This window comes from Rattus norvegicus, chromosome 9, assembly GCF_036323735.1.
Source record: "Rattus norvegicus strain BN/NHsdMcwi chromosome 9, GRCr8, whole genome shotgun sequence".
NCBI classification, from domain to species: domain Eukaryota; kingdom Metazoa; phylum Chordata; class Mammalia; order Rodentia; family Muridae; genus Rattus; species Rattus norvegicus.
Window position 1 is genome coordinate 97,446,499 of NC_086027.1, and position 23,339 is coordinate 97,469,837.

General features: G+C 46.4%; 1 protein-coding gene across 1 annotated transcript; it reads right to left on the reverse strand.

Moving 5' to 3' along the window:
- Nucleotides 1–245: 245 nt before the first annotated feature.
- Nucleotides 246–1,417, reverse strand: LOC134480302 (large ribosomal subunit protein eL21-like). Its single transcript, XM_063267813.1, has one exon. The coding sequence runs from the start codon at nt 1,388–1,390 to the stop codon at nt 908–910; it is 483 nt and encodes a 160-aa protein (XP_063123883.1). The 5' UTR covers nt 1,391–1,417; the 3' UTR covers nt 246–907.
- Between the last annotated feature and the right edge of the window lie 21,922 nt (nt 1,418–23,339).

The following is a 23,339-nucleotide window of genomic DNA, read 5'->3' on the forward strand; positions in this document are numbered from 1 at the left end:
GCCTGGTCTTTGGTTACTTCGTCGGGCTGCCCCAGGTAACGGATAATGCGGCAATAGTCCCAATCCACAATGGCTCCACAGGATTTTTTTTCCAGCTTCACCATGGTGTGAAAGTGAAGCTTATTCAGTTAGTGAGTGTACTTTGAAATTTGAATTTTGATCTGTCCCCGGGCTAGCAGTATTTACGGTGCTTTCTTTCGAGGGCCTGGCAGCAGCGGGTTGCCTCGGCTTGCAGCCTGCTGGGTGTGTTATTCTGTAGTTTATTATGAATGGGCTTGTGTGAGTTGATTTTGCCCAGCTGCCAGCCACTGGGAGTGTTCTGAGCACATTTATGGTGGATCAGGCTAAGCCAAGGGGTTCTGCGGGTTAACAGTCTTAGATGCGTCTTTTGACTTGGAGTCGCAATGGGTCTTTCAGGACATAATGTCGTCATGAACCATCGGAATACACACAGATACTTCTTACCAAAACTCTTGAAGTAACCTGTCATAGGTGTGCAAAATAAATAAATAAATATGCTTCTCTTTATAAATAGTTTATCAGCTTTTAAAGTGACCATTAATATTTAAGTTGCTTTCCAAGAAATGCCGGTACGTGCGTGTAATATCGGGACACATTCTCAGCAGAGCTCTCGGCTGCTGGGGTCTTTAAGGGATCTAAGCTACTGAGGGTGCTCAACACCTTGGGACAACTGCCTTGACCCTCTCTACCGTGTGAACCCCTGTCTGTGAACTTATCTATCTATAGGACCTCAACATCTAATATTTTATCATGCTATTCTTCTTATTGATTTATTGCACTGTTTTTTTTTTTGGTTTTTGGTTTTTTGTTTTTTGGGGTTTTTTTTGTTTTTTGTTTTTTGTTTTTGTTTTTTTGTAGTCCAGGTTCTTTATTTCCTTTGTGTCCATTAGACCATGAGTCTGTATGGAGTGGGCCCCAGCAGCTCAGGCTCCTTCCCGTTAGTCCTCACAAAGTGGGCTTCTCTGGGAGGTGCAGGTTGGCGCTTCAGCTGAACCCAGGTGCCCTTCTCTTTGGCTTCCTTTTCCTTCTGATCGTTCTCCTTCACCCGCTTCAGGAAGCTGTCTCTGCTCTTCGAGTGCTTGATGTGCTCAATTCGCACATTGATCCTCTTGGCCAGAATCTTGCCTTTAACTTGCTTGTTTACAATGATGCCCACGGCATGCTGGGTGACATTGTAGACTCTTCCGGTTTTGCCATGGTAACACTTATGGGGCATTCCTTTTTGAACAGTGCCCATTCCCTTGATGTCTACAATATCACCCTTCTTGTAGATTCGCATGTATGTGGCCAAAGGAATGACTCCATGTTTCCTAAAAGGTCTAGAGAACATATACCGAGTACCCCTCCTCTTTCCTTTTGTGTTCGTCATTTTGGCGAGTTACTGGAAGATGGCTGCCCCGGCCTATTGCACTGTTTTTAATAATTTGTGTGTGCACCTCCATGTGTGTGCCGCTGTGAGTGAGCCTGTGCGGGAGGGCGGTGATCAGAAAAGACTATGGATCATCCTCCACTACCTGTCTCTGCTTTTTTCCTTTAGAAAGGCCTCTCTCTGAATCTAAGCCCCATGTTTTGTCACCTTGGCAACCCTCCCTTCTGGTCCAGGGTCACAGACATTTGCAGGGATATGTGACCTGCTATGTAGGTGCAGGAATACAAACTCTGGTCTTCATGATTGCTGAGAAAGCACTCTGAATCCCCGAGCCGTCTCTCCAGCCCCACATCATGATAATTTCGACTTACGACATGTACCCAAAAGACTATATTAATTCTGTGATTTGGGACATGTGTCTTTTTAAAAGACATCAACTTTAGAGTCCCCGGAGCGTTTTCCACGCAAGCGTCTGGAAGACGTTGAGTTAGAGAACTGGCCTGATCTAACCTTTTTTCAGAGAAAGCACAATGAAGTAGAACCTGAGATTTCTTTCAAACCATTTATACAAAATGCCCCTTTCCCACAGCGCCATGTATTATTTGACTGTGAGCATTACCTGCCCGCGTCCAGCATCTTATTCTGCGGCTCTGTCTTGATAGCTAGCCTCTTCGTCAGATCACAGGCTGCCACAGTGTGCTCGAGAATGGATATAGACAACCTTCGACCTCACTGTGAAATATCTGACCTACCATTTACATATAAAGGAAATTTTCATCGATATCCTCAATAGCGTACACTGAAAGATCAGAAAAAAAAGGATAGAATTGGCTACCCCAAAGACATGAGACTTTTGGCCCCCATTCGCGTCCCCAAGACTGTTTTAGAGATCCCCATGGGGGTGTGTCCCCTTGGGCCTTCCTTCCCTATGCTGTACCCTCAGCCTCAGAATCTTCCTCCCTCATGGTCTGTCCCTCTCAACCACATAATGCCGGGACCTAGAAAAACCACAGTGAAAAGGTCTTCGAAGGTTACTCATCAAACGGCCAGGGAGGTGGAGACATTGGCTTGCAGAGGTGAGAAGTGGCTGTCCAAGGTCTTTGGTGAGCTCAAGGTCGAGCCAGGGCTTGCATCCTGCACCCCAACTTCAGTCTAATGTCCACTCCCCTGCCCCAAGCCATTATCTGCCTCCTACCCCCACCCCCCAGCCCCCACCCCACACCCCTGCGTGGCCTGGCCCTGTATGACAGCCATGATGGCTGGCCCTGCTGCTCACCGTTGCAACTGGCCAGGACATCCTCTCCAGGATGTTTCATTTAGGTAATCAGCGTGTTAGTCATTTAATTGAATGGGAAGACACAACCACCACCCTGGCCCTTCAATTACTTCAGAGCATCCTGTTCCCCTGGCGTTTGAACGCCTCCTCCCTCCCCTGCTCCACTCAGCATCCGCCCACCTTTCCAGCAAGGGATACGGTTTCCACCAGAGCATCTTCCCAGGAAAGCAGCCAGTGTGAGAATGGGTGGCACGGCTATTTAAAAACTCCTTCTCTGCATGAGGAGACAGAGCTAACTCCGGGCTCATGATTCATGGATCCCATCACCCAGGCACGCTCTTGAATGCAACTCCAAAAGCAGAAGGAGCAGTTCGCAGTGAGAAAACAGCCCACTGAGGCTTTCCAGTTCAACACGGCAAAAGCTTAATTAGCACCTACTGTGTACGTGTCCTGCTGTGATGGGAAAACAAAAGACAAGGCTGTATTATCTCTGGCTTCCAAGGAGCAGGTAGTTTGGGTAAGCAGAAAAAGGTGTGTAAACAAACAGAGTGTGTTGATGCCGTTCTAATTACTAACTTAAGCCAGCAAGTCTTAAGCAAGCCCAGGGTAGATGGGGTGGATGAGGTAAGGACAGGCTCCTGAGCCTGGGACGCACAGAACCATAGGATCTGCTGGACCTGTAGAGCCACGCCCCAGGCCGAGGCACAGCCTAGTCCCAGAGTACTGTTTCTTCGGGCCTGCTTCCACCATGTAGGGTGCTGAAATTCCAGGCACGCATGACTAGGCTCTTCACCAGCAGACACAGCCAAGAATCTTATCTGTTCACTTGGTTTTCCACATTGGTCACTTTGGAATTAGTTGAAGGATATATGGGGATTCATCTTGGAGGTCAAATGCAGAGACTTCCCAAAGCCTTAATGTAAGAAGCCCACAGACCACCATAGGAACCTCTGAGGAACACGTGGAGATCAGGCAATCACACTACCTTAAACGGTGGCAGGAGATGGCACCTCATAGCGATCCTGACTAGGATCCCAGGAAAAGAAGGGCCTTGTTCAAAGCTGAGGAGAAGCCAGTGAGCCCAGATGTTGAGACACAGAAGCAGTTAGTAGCCTGACAGCTCACCGTCTACCAGGCTCTCACTAGCCCTCCAGGCTATGATGGGTGTATTGCATCAAGGGCCACATTGAATGGACGTCTGCTGCACCTTCCTCTTCACGGATTCCTTCTTTGCGCTTCTGAGGTGAGGTGCCCACCATGGCCAGTTATTTCCACTTTATGTTCATGCCCTGTGTCCCCGCTACCGACCAGGATGCCATGTCTCCTGCAGCAGTACCATCTTGGACACCATGATCTTTTCCTCTCTGGCCTAGGGGCCCAATCCCTAAAACACTCATTCAGATATGAAAACCTCCCATTGCAGCTCCAGCCAGGCACTCAGCAGAGCCCACAGCAGCCATCTGAGCAAGGTCATGGGAGATCAAGAGTGTGCACTGGGGGAGGACAGTCCAAGAGACCAGAGCATACTCAAGAGCTGTCCCTTAGATAGTGTTAAATAGGACCACAACCCATTCTGTACCTAAAGGAGCTTAGCTGCAGGGGTGCATAGAGCTTTGGGTCTCTCCCAGACTTTGACTCTTAAACATGAATTTGACCATATCTCACAAAAACCTCAATATTTCATTTTCACAAACACATATATACATATGTACACATATACATATATGTATGCATACACATATCCACATGTACACATACATACATATACATGCACACATATACATGTGCATATACACCCATACACACATATACATATGTACACATACACATACACACATATAATATGAATATACACATATGCACATACATACACCCATACATATACATACACATATGCACATACATATATACTCCCATACACAAATATATATATATACACTATGCATATACACATATGCACATACATGCACATATACACCCATATGCATATGCACATATACACATGCATATGCATATACATTCGTATGTATATACATACACATATACACTCACGCATATATGCACATATACATATGCACACACATGAAGGCTCTATCCAGCAAAAAAGATCCTCTTAATGTAATAACTCCCATGCTTTCCCTCCTCTGCCTCACCTTTCCCAAATGCAAATCCTAACACTCTACATTGATCTCATAACCCACTGAAGGTCATGGTAACTTAGCACACACACACTCAGGCCTGGGTAGCGGGTATGCCTGAGGTAAGAGAACAAACATGGTTGGCGGTCCTGGAGGAGGGGCTCCTGGAGAGGCCTATGTTGCATCTTTCTCTCTGGACAGCTCAGAAAGCATGCAGCTCTGAAAAGGCAAAGGTGACAGCATTCCACCATGGTCTCTACCAGCAGGAAAGGCAGGAGAAGAGCATGAGCCACCGCTGCTAATAGGCATGAGACAGTGGGATCTCACCATGACTTCTCATGGTAGGATTGTGGCCTATAACCTGAAAATCGCACTCCCTTGGAGAACACACCTTGTGTGCTTCAAATAACTGATATCTCACGAATACCCTACACCTGGAGCAGAAGGGGTCCCACTAGGATGGATAGCAAGGGTGTGGGGGCAGTTCACCCTGCATGTCCAAAATACTGGAAAACTCAGCTGAAGCCTGGCTGAGGAAACACTTATTCTGCAGAGGGGAAACCCGCCATCCTGCAAGGCCCTAAATGTATTCATACATAAACGCGCATATATGCATACAATACATATATACAAATATACACATGCACATTTATGTGTACACATATAGCGCACATTCATAGGATCACACTGAGTGGTTCAAAGGCAGGAACAGCTAGAATAACCCTGAGAAACGATAAACAGGTAAGACGACAACATGAATGGGCTTGGTGGGTATCATGCGGATCAGAAAGCCAGCTCCACGAGACTATGTACAACATGAAAGATATGGAAGTCAAACCAAGCAATGGTGATGACGGAAACTAGTCCAGTAGTTGCCCAAAGGGATGGCACACTGGTGGAGAGGCACTAGACAGACAGATCATGGGATATCCCAGGGTAACGTTCCATGTCTTCATTGGTGTAAGAGTTCATAGGTGACTTATTAAAATTCACTACATGTTTAAACGAATGTATTTTATTGCATAGAAATCCAACCTTAATAACATTGACTTTGAGCACGTCTGCGTGTATGTTGTTCGTGGTGTGAGCACAAAAGTCAAAGGGAGATGTCAGGTATTTCCTTGAGGCAGTGTCTTTCTCTGAATACGAAGCTCCACTGGCAGCCAGTGATCCTCCTGCCTCCGTTCTCTGGAGCAGGCTCACACGGCCACACCCAGTGTTTTACACGGGTGCTGGGAACCCAAACTCAGGTCCTACCCTCTGAGCCATCTCTCCAGCCCAATATTTTCAAAATAAAGAAAGGGAATGTCCATGCTCAGTTGAAGACTGTGTAGATGAAATACTACTAAGAAAAGGAAAGCCATAGACTCCGAACCCAGGGGAGCCACGATGCTGAAGGACCCTGAGGCTTTTCTCCAGCCTGTGGTCTTTCTGTCAGGTCTGCAGCCACTCAGGAGCAGGACCCAAATGAGGTTCTCCAAATAGGACTAAGCTACCAATGCTGCTCCTCCTTTCCCTGGTGTGGACACCAACCATGTCAATTATTCCCCATACACCCCATATGGGTTCCGACCTCACCGTTGACGTCATCCTGCTCCCTCTTTCTCAAGACGGTTTGGTGGTCATCAGCCGGTCAAGTACACCGGCTCACTGCACATAGCTAAGATGAAGACGAGGATTTCTAAGTTCTCCTGGAACAGTTTGGCTAGTCGGGCTTTTTTTTTTATTATTATTATTATTTCTAGATTATTTTCTCGTGTTGCTGTGGGCAAATGCCTGACGTAAGGGAAGAAGGGTTTACTTTGGCTCATGGTTTATGAGAACTTGTCATGTTGGGGGGAGGCATGACACCAGGAGTGTGAAATGACAGGTTACATTGCCTTCTCACTCAGGAAGCGGGGGAGGGGGGAGCACGGGGGGGGAAGGGCGGGGTGGGGGGGAGGACGCTGGTGCCCAGCCTGCTTTCTCCTTTCTATTCAGTCCAGGATCACCAGCTCATGGCACGGAGCTGCCCACATCCAGGGTGGGTCTTCCCACCTCAATGAACCCAATCTAAGCCCTTCCTCCCAGACATGTCCAGAGGTGGGTCTCCTAGGTGATTGTAGATCTTGTCAATTTGACGGACAGTTATCAACCATTACTGTTGCTCTGACCTGGGTCTCCCAGGAATAAAAACGCCTGACTCTGAAACACTTCTCGTGGGAATTATGAGTCAGGGACAGCTGAAAGAGATTCGTCGTCACAGCTAAAGCTCTCAGAGCCAGTGCAGAGTGCTTGGCCATTTGTTGTTGTTCTCCAACACAGGGACTCCACGTGTCCTCAGAAAGGAAGTAGATCGCAGACAAAATGGGGGAGCCAGACTAGGAGAGCATCCAGTTAGCCATCTCATGGCCAAAGAGAAAGCAAGCTGGCAGGAACCTGGCAGTGGACAGTGATGATACGTGTTCTGAAGATGTCCTGAGACGCTGCTTGCAAAAGGAAGCCTCCAGGACAGGGCATGAGGGGACTGTGAGCAGAGGGAGGCCCCCTGGCTCAGATGTGACCACACAAGTAGAGAGATGACTATTGCTGTCAGGTCTCCCTGGGTCTTGGGGGAACAGGGCATAAGGAGGGAAAGCACATATCAAGTCAAACTCAAAAGCACTCACCTTCTAGCTTAGAATGGGACCTGGACAGCAACATGATCTCCAGGAAGACGGAGAAGCCCAGAGCTTCTCTCTCTCTCTCTCTCTCTCTCTCTCTCTCTCTCTCTCTCTCTCTCTCTCTCTCTCTGTGTGTATGTGTGTGTGTGTGTGTGTGTGTGTGTGTACAGGGCTATATATATTGTGATATGGTTGTAACTTTAATTTTTTTCAAACCTTATTTTTAATGATGGTTCTTAAAAACTTTAACCTCCCTTCTAGCCCACCACTCACCAGAGGTTGTGGAAAAGAAAGTATACAGGGGACGTGGACTTGTTTAGAAATGGTTCTTTGGAACCCATCTCATCTGTGTTGACAGGAAATAAGCAGTCCAGTTCATAGGTCAGCAGCGGCAGCTCTGTCTACTCGAAAACGCTTCATGGATATCCCGGCAGTCCAGTTTGATAGAGTCAGGATAGCAGCAGCAGTGGCATGACCTACCAGGAACAGGTAGGCCTCAGCCAAATGAGCACAAGTCAGCGGGATGGACCAGGGCCAGCAGGAACTCCAGGGAGCAGTTCTCAGCTGTGCCTTAAGACCAAGACGGGTTCAGCTATGCAAGCAAGCTAAGCAAGCTCCCATCACTCTTCGTCAGTCCTGTTTATGCTTCCTCCAAACATCAAGTGTCCTCCACAGGTCTTGCCTCACCATGTGTCTGCCCGCCTCAGCTGACATCACACTGCCAATCAGCCTGAGTTCGTGGAAGGAGCAAAAGGCCGTAGCACAAGATTTTTTTGTGTGTATTTCTACCTATGGAGTCCTGAAAAATGGAGCTCACCTATGCAATGTAAGGTGAACCAATACATGTGTGTAGTTAGCAAAGAATCCTTCATCACATGTTCTTGCTTTCCCCCTTTCACCTGTGTCCACTTCAGCGAAATGTTCCTTCATGTGTCTGCCCTAGCAAAATCCAATACAACTGACTTTCCAAAGAACCCTTAAATTTCCACTTCATATGGTGACCAGGATAGGGGAAAGAATTGATATTAAATATCAGACAAAGAGAAAGATGATTAGGAAAAGTCTTGTGGCTTGAGCTGAGAGAAGGACCAGCTCTGTTTTCTGAAGTAGAATGGCTCCACTCTCAGGTTGAGACACGGGGGTCCCATCTCCATCCAGCTCCCTCTGCACCTGAGAAAGGCAAAAGGCGACCACACTGCCTCTCCCAGAACACGCGACCATTCAGTATATGAAGATATCTTCAGCCCCATAGTAGTCACAGAAATGCAAGTTAAAGCAAGAATCAAGTCGATTTTTGCCTATTAGTGTGAGCTCTTAACTTATTTATTGCTGAGAGAGATGCAAAGCAAAATGCATGGGTATTTCTGAGAATGTGGTCTGGTTGGCCCTTGCAGGAACGTATACATCCAAATGCAGCATAAGGCTGTTGCTTGCCGCTCTTCATGCCCACTTCTGAGAGTCACAGATCTCTCCCAGAAGATTTGTGGTACCTCATAGATCTATCTCTCTCCACTACTCGGAGTGGACTAGCCTGAGTCTCTTTGCTCATTATCATTGTGTGTAAGGAGTTATTTCTCACCCAGTGTGGTGAAATCTGCTATGTCCTCAGGACACGCTATTTAGGATGGTATTGCTGAATCAATAAATACTGCCCCAGTTTGCATTGAAGTGCTGCGATAAGCCCATGGCTAAAAACGACTTGAGGAGGAAAAGGTTTATTTGGCTTAACACTTCCAGGTTAACAGTCCATCGCTAAAAGAAGCAGGACAGGAACTCAAAAGGAACCCGAAGGCAGGAACTGATGCAGAGACCATGGAGGAGCACTACTAACTGGTTTACTCCCCATGGCTTGCTCAGCCCAATTTCTTATACACCCCAGGACGATTTAGCCCAGGATGGCACCATCCACAGTAAGCAGAGAGCTGAGAAAGGTGAGTTTAAAAACACATAAAAAGAATGTGTGTGACTCACCGAAGTCCATATATAAAAATTTAGAAAACCAATGAAGATGAGTGGAGCAAAATTTGGAATGAGGGTAGAAAAGAAAAGAAGAATGTGGCACTATTTTAAGGTGGGGCGATGTGAGGAAGACAGGACGCCCAGATGTGGAGCTACTGCACACAGGATTTGTGGTCCTGTACGTTAGTTGTTTTTCTATTGCTGCGATCAAGGCCATTATAGAAGGAAGAGTTTGTGTGGGTTTACGGCTGCAGGTGGGTGTGAGTCCACCACGGCAGGAAGCATGGATATGAGCCGCTGCAGGCGTGGTGGCTGCAGCAAGATGCTGAAAGTTCACAGCTTGAACTACAAACACAAAGCAAGAGAACCAACTGGAGACAGCGCAAGTCTTTCTACTCTCAGAACCTAAGACCAGAGGAACGTCTCAGTGCTTAAGGGCACTTGTTCTTGCAAAAGACAGAGGTTAGGTAGCCAGCACCCATATGCTGGATCAGTTCCAGAGGACCCCATGCCCTCTTCTGACCTTGGCGAGTAACCCCCGACATACACACACACACACACACACACACACACACACACACACACACACATATATATATGCAAAACCCTCATACACATAAAGCAAAATAAATAAATCTGAATTTAGAAAAGAAAATCTCTCTAAGCCTGCCTCCAGTGACATACTTCCTCTAACAAGATCTCACCTCCCAACTGCCTCCCACCCCAACCAGTGCCAGCATCTTGGAACCAAGTGTTCGAATACATGAGCTTATGGGGGGGGGGGACATTCCTCATTGAAACCACCTCACCCTGAGATACAAAACAAACCAAAGAATAAAAACGACCCTCCTTTAACATCCTTCACCAGGTGATACTGTCATGTCAACACTGAGAAGTGTTCATTTTTGGAATAAAAAATCAGTGCCATGAGGTGTCACTAGCCCGAGGGTGTTTCCCCTGCTGAAGGAAAGTCTGAACGCAGAAAGTTCTGCCACAAGAGTGGACTCACGCTCAGAGAGGACTTGTGCTCTCTGTGAGGTAAATGTGTACAGGATTTTCTCCCTGCTCCATGTATTAAGTAAATCACAGCTAGATCTCAGGAGGAACTGTCCGGGCAGATATGTAGATGCAAGGTAGTTTTCCACTCTGCTCAGCTCACAGCCTTTGTTTCTGGGTCATTTGGCACCAAATGCCCATGCTATCCTGTTGGCAGGGGCCCAAGGGAAAGACCACGGCGGCTGAAGGTGCCAAGAGCAACATCCGTACTGTTGACTTTACAGGACTGGGCCCAAGGACAAAGGCGCTCTCCCCTGAGGAACAAGACAGAGAAAAGCCTGATGTACCCAAGACCCGCTATCATTTTCCTTAGACAGAGCAAAGAAAAGCTAATGAGAGTTACTTCAAATTCACACCCCTCCCAACCGAAACTCAAGCAAATGTCAGTCACCTCCAACATGACCTTGAACTGCTTCGGTGACAGTCACAACTTCCTACAGGTTTAAAGGTTTGGAAGGCAAATTGTCAAAAAAATTTTCTATTGTCAAAAAAATTTTTTTGGGCTGGGGATTTAGCTCAGTGGTAGAGTGCTAACCTAGGAAGCGCAAGGCTCTGGGTTCGGTCCCCAGCTCCGAAAAAAAGAACCAAAAAAAAAAAATTTTTTTTTTTTGCAATTCAGCCCTTACTTACTGTCCCACCATGATTTAAAAAAAAAAATAGTCATCACTTCCTGTTCTGTTTGAAGCTTGTGAGAAGAAGTCTCTAGTCTGGTGGGGGAGCCCGTGGGTAGGCATGAGGGGAAAAGTGGAAATAAACACCAGGAGAAGAGGAATGAGGAAGAGCAATGGGCTCAAGAAGGAAAACTCCTCAGGCACAGAGCGGATGGGACACAGTGCAGCCTTTGAAGGTGCTGTGGGAGTCTAGCCTGCATTCAGATCTTCTATCTCCTGTGTTCTAAATCATCTTTGGTTCTCCATTTAAGTAAAAAAAGAAATTGCCACAAAACGAGGTGTGGGACAGAATAACAGCTGTCTCACTTGACTAAATGAAGAGCTCTTAGAAGTCTCTCAGCTGCTTTCAATTCCAAGTCCACTGCTCAGAAGATGACCAATGTCTGACGTGATGAAAGGACCAGTGGCAAGAGTAAGAGTCCCCAAGGGAGAGTGGGACTCTACCAATAAAGAGGGTTTCTGGTTTGTTCATCTGTCTGTCTTTAACTATTGCCTATTATCAGTGAGGCATTCTAGTAAACCACCACCTGTGTTGACTGTGCCCAATGAACCAACCTCTGAAAGTGTTATTTGTAATAGCTGTATGTGCACTTTACTCCAGTGATATTCTGAAGGAGGGACTCCTCCTGAGGATGTCTGGAACCCTGCATTCTATTCTTGCTCTTCCTGTGTACAGCCGGCCCACCTTAAATAGACACAGTGGCTCCCAGAGGATGCTTCACAGACAACTCTAATCATAGGACCATAAGCTTTGCACAACACACACAAGCTATTCCCATTGCAAATGTTTTCATTCTGTATCTGTTCTTGTTATCCAACACACGCTTCATTCCCATAGTCATGTCTGATGTTTTCTGGAATAGTCCACCTTTGTTAGCTATATCACTGCTCTATAGAGCAAATCAACTTCGTTCTGTAATAGCAAGGCAACTTACATAAGAGAACATTTAATTTGGGATTCACAGTTCAGAAGGATTAGAGTCCATGACCATCCTGTCAAGGAGGAGTCACAGAGTAACATCTTGATCTGGAAGCATGAGACAGAGACAGAGATAACTAACTTGAAATGGCCTGGGCTTCGAAATTTCAAAGACAGCCCCCAAACTTCTCTTCTAACAAGGCCACACCTCCTAAACCTTCCCAAACAGTTCCACTAACTGGCCACCGATTGTTCAAATACACAAGCCTATGGGGCCCATTGTCTTTCAAACCATCACATTGCTGTGAGAATTTCAGTTTTCTATCAAAGGTGGCTAGCCTGCCGTGGGCCAACCTTCCATAAATCTCCCCCACCCGGTAAAACATCCCTTTATACAAAGCCCCTGCTACAGTCCCAGAACTTAACAGTCTGGAATGGCCCGCCCCTTTCATCTTCCCTTCATTTCCTTTATACTGGTTTTCAAATCGTCCAATCTGGAGTAGACTATGAGGCTGAACCCCAGCCAATGAGAAACAGCCAGGCTCTTCCTTGCCTGAGCATCTGCGTGTTCTGCCTGTGAGCCTGCTTTGGGTCACAGCATACCATTTTTACAGAAAGGAAGTGCTCTGCCAGGTTACTCTCACTTTGCTCACGTGTTTCCTGGTGGAATGCCAAGGGTCTTCTTTCCTAACAAGTATGTGGGGGTGGGATGCTGAGCTGGAATGTGACAGTGCAGGAATATAGAAGGCAACAACTTTTGTTCTTAATAAAATGAAGAGGTAGAGTTTTTGTATACTTAGTGAGCTGCTGCCAAGAAAACTAGCTTCTGACCACTACTTGAGAACTGGCTTCCAGGAGATAACATGGTGCACAGACCCTAAAACAACCACATGATGTCATCCCTGGAAGACCACACCTCACACTTTCATGTGGCCGCCTCTTTATGAGCATGGGCAGGAAGTGTGACTCACTTCCATGCAACAGAACACAGCTGAGGCGATGGGATGTCATACTATGGTTATAAACACTATTAGCAGATGGGAGATGGCCGTCACCTCTGCCTCCACCATCCACTCCATGGAACCTTGAGTAAGGTTTTTAATCTCACTCAAACTTCATTTTTGGCAAAGCAAGCACAATGCCGGTCAGCTCCCTGGCCAGTGTTTGGCTATGAGTGCTGGGAGGGTCATGAGATGGCTTTGTACCTGTTGTTAAACAGCCTCATCCCTCTGCCCTAGCCCTCTCTGTGTCTTGTATCCTGTGTCTTCCCCTGGTGTATGCTCTCTCAGCATTTCCACGGCCTAGAGTAGGAAGATTGAGAAGGGATTCTCTCTGTCTGAGCCAGAGGTGGACTTGCTACCTGGAAATGTGATGTTTATCATTCATTCCCTTGACTTTTAATTCACAGGAGCTCTGGTAGGCAAATACCCATACTTTTCTGGTTTTCATATCTCCAACTTCTTTCTTTTTTATTACATTCGTGTGTGTGTGTGTGTGTGTGTGTGTGTATGTGTGCACTTACACACACATGCACCACATCATGGCACACTTGTAGAAGACAGAGCACAATTTACAGTAGGCTTTCTCCTCCACTCAGAGACTGAACTTGGGTCTTCAGAGTTGGCAACAGACACCTTTACCCATTGAACCATTCATCAGCTCACCCTGGAACCTGCTAATGCCTTCAGATACCGGGTGACTTCATGTCCCTTCTTTTTGGGAGTGTACTGGGATGCCACATATCACAGGACCATACCCTAATAAACAATGCCAGATAGCACAGCCAGATAAAACTTGAGGTGGGAAAGGCAAGTTGAATAGGAGTTGTTTGACCTTGCTGAAAGGCGACCTTGAGTTCATAGCTTCCTTAGAGTGTGCCGGCCAACTTTATGGGAACAGCATTTGTCCACCTCCCCAGATCCCTAGGAAACCCACAGAGCCTTGATAGCCAGATTCTGGCTCTGCTGAGGAAGACTTCCCAGAATACTCCAGACGCTCTGCCCCAGGCTGGGCAAAAGAGTAAGCTCCCTACAGCCCAGAGCCAGTTCTCTCCTGGCTCTCCCCTCCCCACCCCAGCCCTCTTTCTCCCTTTGCCCAGACCAAGGGGGTAGGGAGGCAAAGTGCAGCAGCTCGGCACAAACCCAGCTCTCCCATAGGCCAGTGTGAAGACTAGACAATGGGCAAAGAGCTAGAAGGTCATTCCCAAACCTGGAATGTAGCTCTGAAGGTGGCCTTGAGCTCCGTCTAAAGTCAGAGGGAAGGATGCCATTTACTGACCCTGAAAGCCAGTGCTGTGGACCTCAGCCAAATGCTGGCTCCATGCTGTGGTCCAGGGACCACACAAGCCCAGCCATCTCGAATCGCCATCACTGCCCCAGGCTCCCACCCATCACAGCCTCTAACCAGGTCCACACACATTCTGTGATGAAAGGATGTGAAGCCAAGTGCTAGCACTGGAACTGAGATTTGAACCCGTGCTTTCTGGCTGCCAAACTATGAAAATAATCAAAGAAAAGCTTGTACAGACAGCACCAAAGCCATTTTTCATCAATATCTATCATATCCTATCACACACATATATACAAACATATGAATATATACACACATGAACACACATGCACATACTCACATATACACACAATACATATACACACACATAAATGCACACATACATATACACATACACACATTTACACATATACACATACATATATACACACACATACATATATACACAATACACATACACGCACATACAAACGCATATACACACATACACATGCATACATGCACACATACATATTCACACACAGATATACGCGTATACACATACATATATACACATAACATATATGCACATACACACACACACAGAAAGAAAGAAAGGAGTCTTTCACACCCTGCAAAGCCTTGGAGATCCACAGCTCAGACAGATAGGCCCTGTGCAGGGTAGGCTTCTCCAGAAGACAGCAGATTTGACCATATTTCTCTGCTGGTTCTGTATCTCTCCCCTGTCCTCTATTAGGTCCTCAGCACAGGCTGCAAGACTTTAATTTCAGGCACAAAGCCATGGGCTTTTCCTCTGGAAATGGCCAAGGGCATGAATATCTGAGCTTCAAATTCAGGAGGTGCTAAGAGGGAAAGAATGAAAGATGGGACCAAAGAAAGCAGGATAAAGGTAGGGAATGTTGGGGGACATAGGAGGGACATGTGGGACATAGGGCCAATGGAAGAGGGGGTGATGGGGAAAGAAGAGGAGCATGGGGGGAGAAGGGACATGAGGAGAAGGGGGTGATGGGAATTGTGAGAGGAAGTGAGGGAGTACAGAGAGAGGAGGGACAATGATGGGAAGTCCTTCTGCATCCCAACCATCAGTCAGCATCAGTTAGCTTGAAGTTCTCACACTGAGCTTGACAGGCGTATGCTGGAAAGACAGAAGAGATGGAATGTTCCACCGGTGCTAGTGGAATCCACAGCCCTTTGGGGACACAGCTCAGAGTCACTGCTGGGAGGGAGCAGAGATAAGAGCAAGCACAGGAAACAGGATGGGTGGTGGTGACAAAGGACCATGATTACAGGGCCCAGAAGTCAGAAGAGTCATGACAAGTGTGGGCCTTCAAGACGGGATCTCACTTCTGACCTCAGGAGAAAACAGGCATAGCATAGGAAAAACTATCCTGTCTCAATCACACTGAAGACTGATGCTCACGGGGAGCATGAAATGTGTGTAGAAGGGCTGACAACAGACCTTATTGATCCAAGTATTAGCTGTGACCTTCTGCAATTGGAGGAGGGGGCAGGGAAGGTCTCACCACGTACCTCAGCCTGGCCTGGAACTCACTCTGTAGCACAGGCTGACCTTGAATTCCTGATTCTCCTGACTCAGCCTCCTGAGAGCTGGGATGACAGGCCTGCAACTCTACACCTGCCCAGCCTAGTATTTTCTTTTCAAACTGCATCAATTTTGGTTTTGTATCATCAAATAAAGAACCTTCATCATTGGGCCAGCAAGAGAGTTCAGTGAATACAGAGAGTTTGCCAACAAGCCTGACCACTGACTTTCACCCTGGGATTCACACAATGGAAGGAAAGAATGAATGGCTCTCACAAGTATTCCTCTGACCTCTACACACACACACACACACACACACACACACACACACACACGCACGCCGGCAAGCATACATGCATACTCACTGTGGTATGACTAGTATCCAGTTGATGGAACTGTTTGGGAAGGATTAGGAGGTGTGGCCTTGTTGGAGGAGGTGTGTCACTGAAATCCAACTTTGATATTTCAAAAGCCCATGCCATTTCCAGTTGGCTCTCTCTACCTCATACTTGTCTGTCTGCCTGCCTGCTACCATGCTGCACACCATGATGGCCATGGACTCTACCCCTCTGAAACTGCAGTTCCCAAAGAAATGATTGTATAAAATTTGTCTTAGTCCTGATGTTTCATCATAGAAGAATAACTAAGACACATACACATAGAAGTACTAGAAAATACAAAAAGAACATTCATAATCAATACCCTGCCATTTGAAGCCCAGGCACGCTTTATGAAGTTTTGCTGTCGTGAACTTCCAGTTGGTGGCACTTTGTATAGCAAGCAGCCCCTGGACTTGTCAGAAACAGCCTCAGACTTGAATCCAGGTCCAGTGTTAGAACCTACATTTCTGTCCCTTGCAACCACCTCCTATGCTCACTTAGGAACCAGTTAGCAGGCCTTTCCAGGGGTGCAGTCACAAAATAATCAATGACTGAGCCAAACTGCTGAAGCAGGCAGATTCAGAGAGTTGAGTATAAAGTGGCCAGGCAGGCTCCATTTACAGTTTTAAGGGGCCCACACTTAAATATGACACCGGGGGCTTCCACAGCCTGACTTTCAAAGCTACCATTGGCACCAAGGAAAATAACCCTTTGTGTTTCATTGGTTAGGAAAACACCTCTGTACCCCAACAATAGAAAAGAAAGAGGTTGGAACTGGATGCCTCCTCCTTCCCACAGACGGTTCTCTGACTATCCACTGTGCCCTGCTGTTTTTCAATAATGGACAATTAGGCCCATTGTGACCAGAGCGGTCCCTCAATAGCCTTGGTCTGGGGAATTTGTAAAAAACACTGTTGGCTGTAGGGAACTGATTGGATCTTCTTTAAATTTCTCATTAATCAGATACCTCTTATCATCTCTACTGGGTCCCATGAGGAGCCGTGTAGTCGTGCCAATCATCCGGGTGTCTCTGTGGCTTACACCTGCATTGCACAGTTTAACTCTGACCAACTGCAGTGCGTTGCCAAGCCAGGTGTAGGATTTCCCACTGGCCCGCGCTCCCTGCTCCCGGAAGAAGATGGACTGAATGCCAGCTTTAGCTGGAAGTGGGAAGCCCTGGGGCAGGGGTATTTCAAAATGGGCTGATTCAAAATGGGTTGTGTAGCTGCCCAACTTTAATTTCTCTTTTTAATTTAATTAACTGCTGCTTTAGTGTTTTGTGCTAAATTTCATAAACTCTGGGGAAAGTACTGAGAGTTGTCTGTGTCAAGAAGACAGGAGAAAGGAAGAGGAATTAGATAAGGTTGTACACGATTTTTATTTACTGGGTGGAAGGAGGCACTATTTGAGATTGTTCGTGTGGGTTTGTGCGTGCGTGTGTGCGTGCGTGCGTGCGTGCGTGCGTGTGTGTGTGTGTGTGTGTGTGTGTGTGTGTGTGTTGTTGTGGCACTGTCTTACCCAGCCATCTCTGTGACCAGAACTCACTATGTAAAACTGCCTCTTTGGGGCTGGGATTTAAGATGTGCACCACACCCAGCATGATGCTTGAGTTTTGAGGCCCAGCAAAAAGATATCATAGGGCACGCGTTAGCGAACCTACCCTGGAGTCGGGGAGTAGACAGTGAGAGCTCATCCACCTCAGGTTTAGGGAGCCATGGGGTAGACAGGGCAGGTGCTAAGGTACTCTATTTTGGTCGGCAGAGAATTGCCAGTCCCAAGAGCTGATCCCTTAAGCATGACTGTGGAGATTGCACTTGAGGTGCCTACCTTGGCAAAAAAGAGCTGTGAAGAGAACTTCAGAATGGAAGACTCCTTTCTGACCCTCAGGGTTAGACAGAAGAGGGTAAAGGGTAGGAGAGAGAGAGAGAGAGAGAGAGAGAGAGAGAGAGAGAGAGAGAGAGAGCAAGAGAGAGAGAGAGAGAGAGAGAGAGAGAGAGAGAGAGAGAGCGAGCGCAGATGCTCCAGGTAAGGCATGCTAGAAGCACAAGTCAGAACCTGACTATGTGCTGGCAGTTCAGCTCACTGGTAACAAATCAGATCTCCCAGGTAGGTGTGGTGGCAGTGATACCGGCACCTGAGATGTGGAAGCAGGATGATCAGAGATCAAGATCAGTTTTGGCTACAAAGCAAGTTTGAGGCCAGCCTGGGCTACCATGAGACTTGGCCTCAAAAGCAAAAACAAACAAAGGAACCCCTTAGGAGACAAAGTGACTTCACTACGGGGTCTCTGGGTCTCTCTTACATGTGGAACCTGAAACTCCGTTGAGATCACCTGTTATGATAATTATTAATTATTATTATCATAAAGCCGTCCTTCTTTTATCTCAGAAAGGAGATCATTCTGAGGTGATCATTAGTGCTTTCTTAGAAGGTGTCAACCTAGATTCTTCTGAGGTTAAGTGAAGGACTAAGATGAACTGGAGAACTAAGAGTAAGTGAGGATTAGGATGTAGGAGACTCGGAGGCCCCATTATACATAGCTGTGCAGGGCAGTGGGGTTCATCAGTGTGATATGAAGGGATGGGGGAGGTGCTCATGTTGACCTCCCCCCAGCCATGTGTGAATGTTCATTTCTTTTTTTTAAAGATTTATTTATTTTATAAATGTGAACACACTTAGTTATCTTCAGACACACCAAAAGAGGGCATCGAAACCCATTACAGGTGGTTGTGAGCCACCCTGTGGTTGCTAAGACTTGAACTGAGGACCTCTGGAAGAGCAGTCAGTGCTCTTAACTGCTGAGCCATCTCTCCAGGCCGGAGAATGTTCATGTCTTATGTTCTCTTGCATCCTGGTAAGTCGAGGTGGAAATACTAAGGTTAAAAACAGAATAGGAAACAACTAGGACAGAACCCCCCCCCCACCCACTCTGTGCAATGGTTCATGAAGAGACAGTCTGTTAAGTCACCCTAATGCACCAAGAGCTGGCATCTGCAGAAGCTTGCAGGGAGCCCAGTGCAAGCAGAATGGAACCGAGTGCAGGTCCAGAAATGAAGCACATAAAGGTGGTGCTTGAACCTGTGATAACGGGGACAGTTCAGATCCAGGGACCTGGTGGATTCGGTGGGTGCTGCTGGAACGCTGGGTAGACATTTGGCAGCAGAGTTGCTGTGATCCTTACTTCAGTCTTAGTACTAATGTGCACCCTAAGCTGGGTATGCTGGCTCATGCTGCTCGCCCCAACACTCAGGAGGCTGAGGTAGCAGGTTGTCCTGGGCTACAAAGTGAGTTCCGGGCCAGTTTGGGCTATAATGTCTTTTAAAAAGGATCAAGGTGGGGAGAATCCTACACATGTCTGTGGTTTTCTAGAAAATGACTAGTCACACACAACTCCTTAAAATAAATTAATATTAAATCAATAAAAGTAAGAACTGGCCCAGCAAGAAGGCTCAGTGGGTAAAGGTGCTTGCTGCTAAGCCTGGTGACCTGAGTGCCAACCTCAGAACCCACAGGTGAGAGAAGGAAAGAACCAACTCCTGAGAGTTGACCCCTGACCTCCACATGCATGCACACATGCTCACATGCATTTACAGACAGTGAATAAAATAAAATGTAATCAAAACGAATTTAAAGCTGGGTGTCCATGCTTTCAATTCCAACACCTGAGAGGTAGATACAGGGAGATCACTACTACTTCAAGGCCAGATTGGTTTACTTAGTGAGTTCCAGGTCAGACAGGGCTACAAATAGAGACTCTGTCTCAAAACAAAACAAAAAACAAACAAACAAAAACAAACAAACAAAAGTAAGGGGATAGAGAGATGGATCAGAAGTTATCTGTTACCTTTGGGGTTCTATTGCTACAAAGAAACATAATGACCAAAAGAAAGTTAGAAGGAAAGGGGATTTATTTGGTTTACACATCCACACTGTAATCCATCATTGTAGGAAGCCAGGACAGGAATTCAAATAGAGCAGGAACCTGAAGGCAGAGGCTGAGGCAGAGGCCGTGGAGGGATGCTGCTTAATGGCTTGTGCCCTATGGCTTGCTCAGCCTGTCGTTTTACAGAACCCAGGACCAGGAACTGAGGGATGGCACCACCCATAATGAGTTGGGCCCTCCCCCATCAATCACTAACGCCTTAACAATTAAAAAAATGCCTTACAGCTGGATCTTATGGAGGCATTTCCTCAACTGAAGTTCCTTCCTTTCAGATAACGCTAGCTTGTGTCAAGCTGACGTAAAATTAGCCAGCACAGAGTTTTGGAGGTCTCGCTGTTCTTCTAGACGGCGTGAGTTCAGTTCCTAGCACCCATAACCCTTCTAACTCCAATTACAGGGATCCAGTGGCCTCCTCTGGCCTCCAAGGCCACCAGACACACGTACAATCAATGCACAGACATACATGTAGGTAAAACATTCAAACACATAGAATAAATAACTTAAAAAATTTTAAAGTAGCCAGTAGCACATGCTTACACTTGAAACTAAACAAGAGTAAACACTTTATTCGGTTGGGACAGCCAGACTTCAACTGTTTAAGAGTCACATGTGGCTGTGGCTGGTGGCTACAAAATTGGACCCTAGACCAACTTTTGGTGGTTTCGATTTTGGACTTCACTAAACAGTAAATAAACACAGATATCCAGAATTTTGAAATGGAGAATTCTCTAAAACGAGCAGAGCTAGGAACCAAGGGGGAAAATCATTCAACTGGATAGGCACACAATTTTGATTGTTTATTATTTAAAAACAAATAAAGTTTCAGCTAGTGAAAAAAAAAACAAAGATTTACAATCTGTAACCAGATATGAAGCTAATTTCCTTAATAAAATAATTAGAAAAGGACAAAGCCCTTCATAGAGCCCCAGATATAAATGACCAACAAATATATAATTACATTAAATGGTGCTTAACTTCCCTCATAATTGGGGAAATGCAAATTACATAATGATGGTGCCGCCGTCATTAAGTCACGGATGAGGTCACTCATCGTGGGTCTGCATCTGCTTAGCTGGAGTGCGGGGGAGCCCAGCAGGTTCACACATTGTAGAAACAGCGAACAGCAGAAGCCTCTCTCGGGGCAGAAGCCGAATTTTTAAAATACAGGGTACCTTAGATCCAGTTTTTCTCTCATTAAGAATTTACCCTGTAGGGGTTGGGGATTTAGCTCAGGGGTAGAGCGCTTGCCTAGGAAGCGCAAGGCCCTGGGTTCGGTCCCCAGCTCCGGAAAAAAGAACCAAAAAAAAAAAAAAAAAGAATTTAAAAGAATTTACCCTGTAGGTTAGAGGGTTAAGGTGCCTGCCATCAAACCTGATGACCTGGACCCCAGGTTGATTCCTGGGAGGAGAGAAACTCCTGAAAGTTGTCCTCTGACCTCCAGATGTGCACTGTGGCATACACATGTGCATACACAAAAACACACATGCAAAATAAATAAATTACATATAATAAAAATGAATGGGGGTTGTTTATTTGTTTGCTTGTTTGAGATAGGGCCTTACTATGTAACCCTGGCCATCCTGAAACTTACTCTGTAGATCAGGCTAGCCTAAAACTCACTAGGTAAACCAGGCTGACTTGAAACCCAGGGACCTGCCTGTGCTCCCAAGTGCTGGAATTAAGGTGTGTGCCACCATGACAGCCTGCCCCACGCCCCACTTCTCTCCTTCTTTCTCTAGAAACCCAGCACTCAGAAGAGTGAGGCGAGAGGATTACCTTTGAGGCCAGCCTGGGCTACAGTGTCAACCCTGATTTCAAAACAGCTAAAATTAAATTAATTTGATGTTCAGACAAAGAATGTAGGCTACAAACATATGTATAGGTACTTACAGTTATAGTTGAAGAACGGTCACCTACTATATCACCGGTCACGGCACAAGCCGGGTGAGGTGACGCACATTGTAACCACAACACTCGGGAGGGGGGACCAGGAGTTATGGACTAGCCTGGACTATGTAATGAGATCCTGTCTAAAAACACTAGGGCCAGGGCTATTGCCCAGTGGTTAGGGCACTTGCCTAGCAAGCAGGAGGTCCTAGGTTCACTCCCCAGTATTGCCAACAAAGCACAAAACAACTCTGTTGTAGCGATGCCGGAAAGTACAAAATTTCCATTACAGATTTGTGTGTGTGTGCCAGGCATGGTGGTAGCGTATGACTGACCTTAGCACCTCTGATGCTGAGGAAGGTTGAGAGTTCTAGACCAGCTTGGGCTACAGAGTAAGCATCTGTTAAATGAGAGAGAGAGAGAGAGAGAGAGAGAGAGAGAGAGACAGAGAGAGCTGTTAATATGTAAATTAACCCAAATATGTAAAAAAAAATTCCCAAAATATAGAAGTGAAAAAAATGTATGGTTAGACAGTGTCCAGCACAATCCTAACTTGGACTTGTTTTGTCTTCAGGATATATATAATATGCATATGTGTTTTGCATATATGCAAATAAGACAGCCACAAAGGACCGAGAGAATGGCCAACAGTTATTCTAAATGACATCGTTTTGTTTTCTCCTTCAGGTTTCTTTTGTTGATGTTCTTTCTATTTTTCCGCCCCTAAACATTTGCATTCACTTGTTTACCTTAAAAATAAAATGTTTTCAAAAGCAAATGAAGGTGCCAGGTAAACAGAAAGCAGTTGTCTCCTGAATAAACGTGAGCCTGAAAGGGCTGTGTGTGTGTCCTTGAGAAGCACATAAAGGTAACATAGGGGTCCCGGCCTGTGTAACGGAGCTGCACCGGCACACGCTGCAAGCAGGGGCAAGGGTCCTGATGTCAAAGCTGCCAGGCAGGTGTCAGCCACCTGATACTCAACAGAGGAGTCAGTGCTGACTCAGAAGGATCTGGTTCCCTGGAATATTGTCACGAAGAGCAAGCCATGTGATACCCTGGAGCAGAGTGGCTGGCCAGCACAACACTGTGGAAAACCACACTTGCTCTGGGCTGGGGCTTGATGGCGGCTTTTCTCTAAGCACCTATGTAGATAGGGACAAGATGCTATAGGAGGGAGACCAGTTTATGCTGTGATGGGGATGGGGACCTATGAGAGAAGGGATTCTCTTCTGTGGGAAAATGGAGG

Excerpts from the sequence above, each read along its gene's own strand:
- LOC134480302 (XM_063267813.1), bottom strand. The coding sequence starts at position 1,390 with ATGACGAACACAAAAGGAAAGAGGAGGGGTACTCGGTATATGTTCTCT.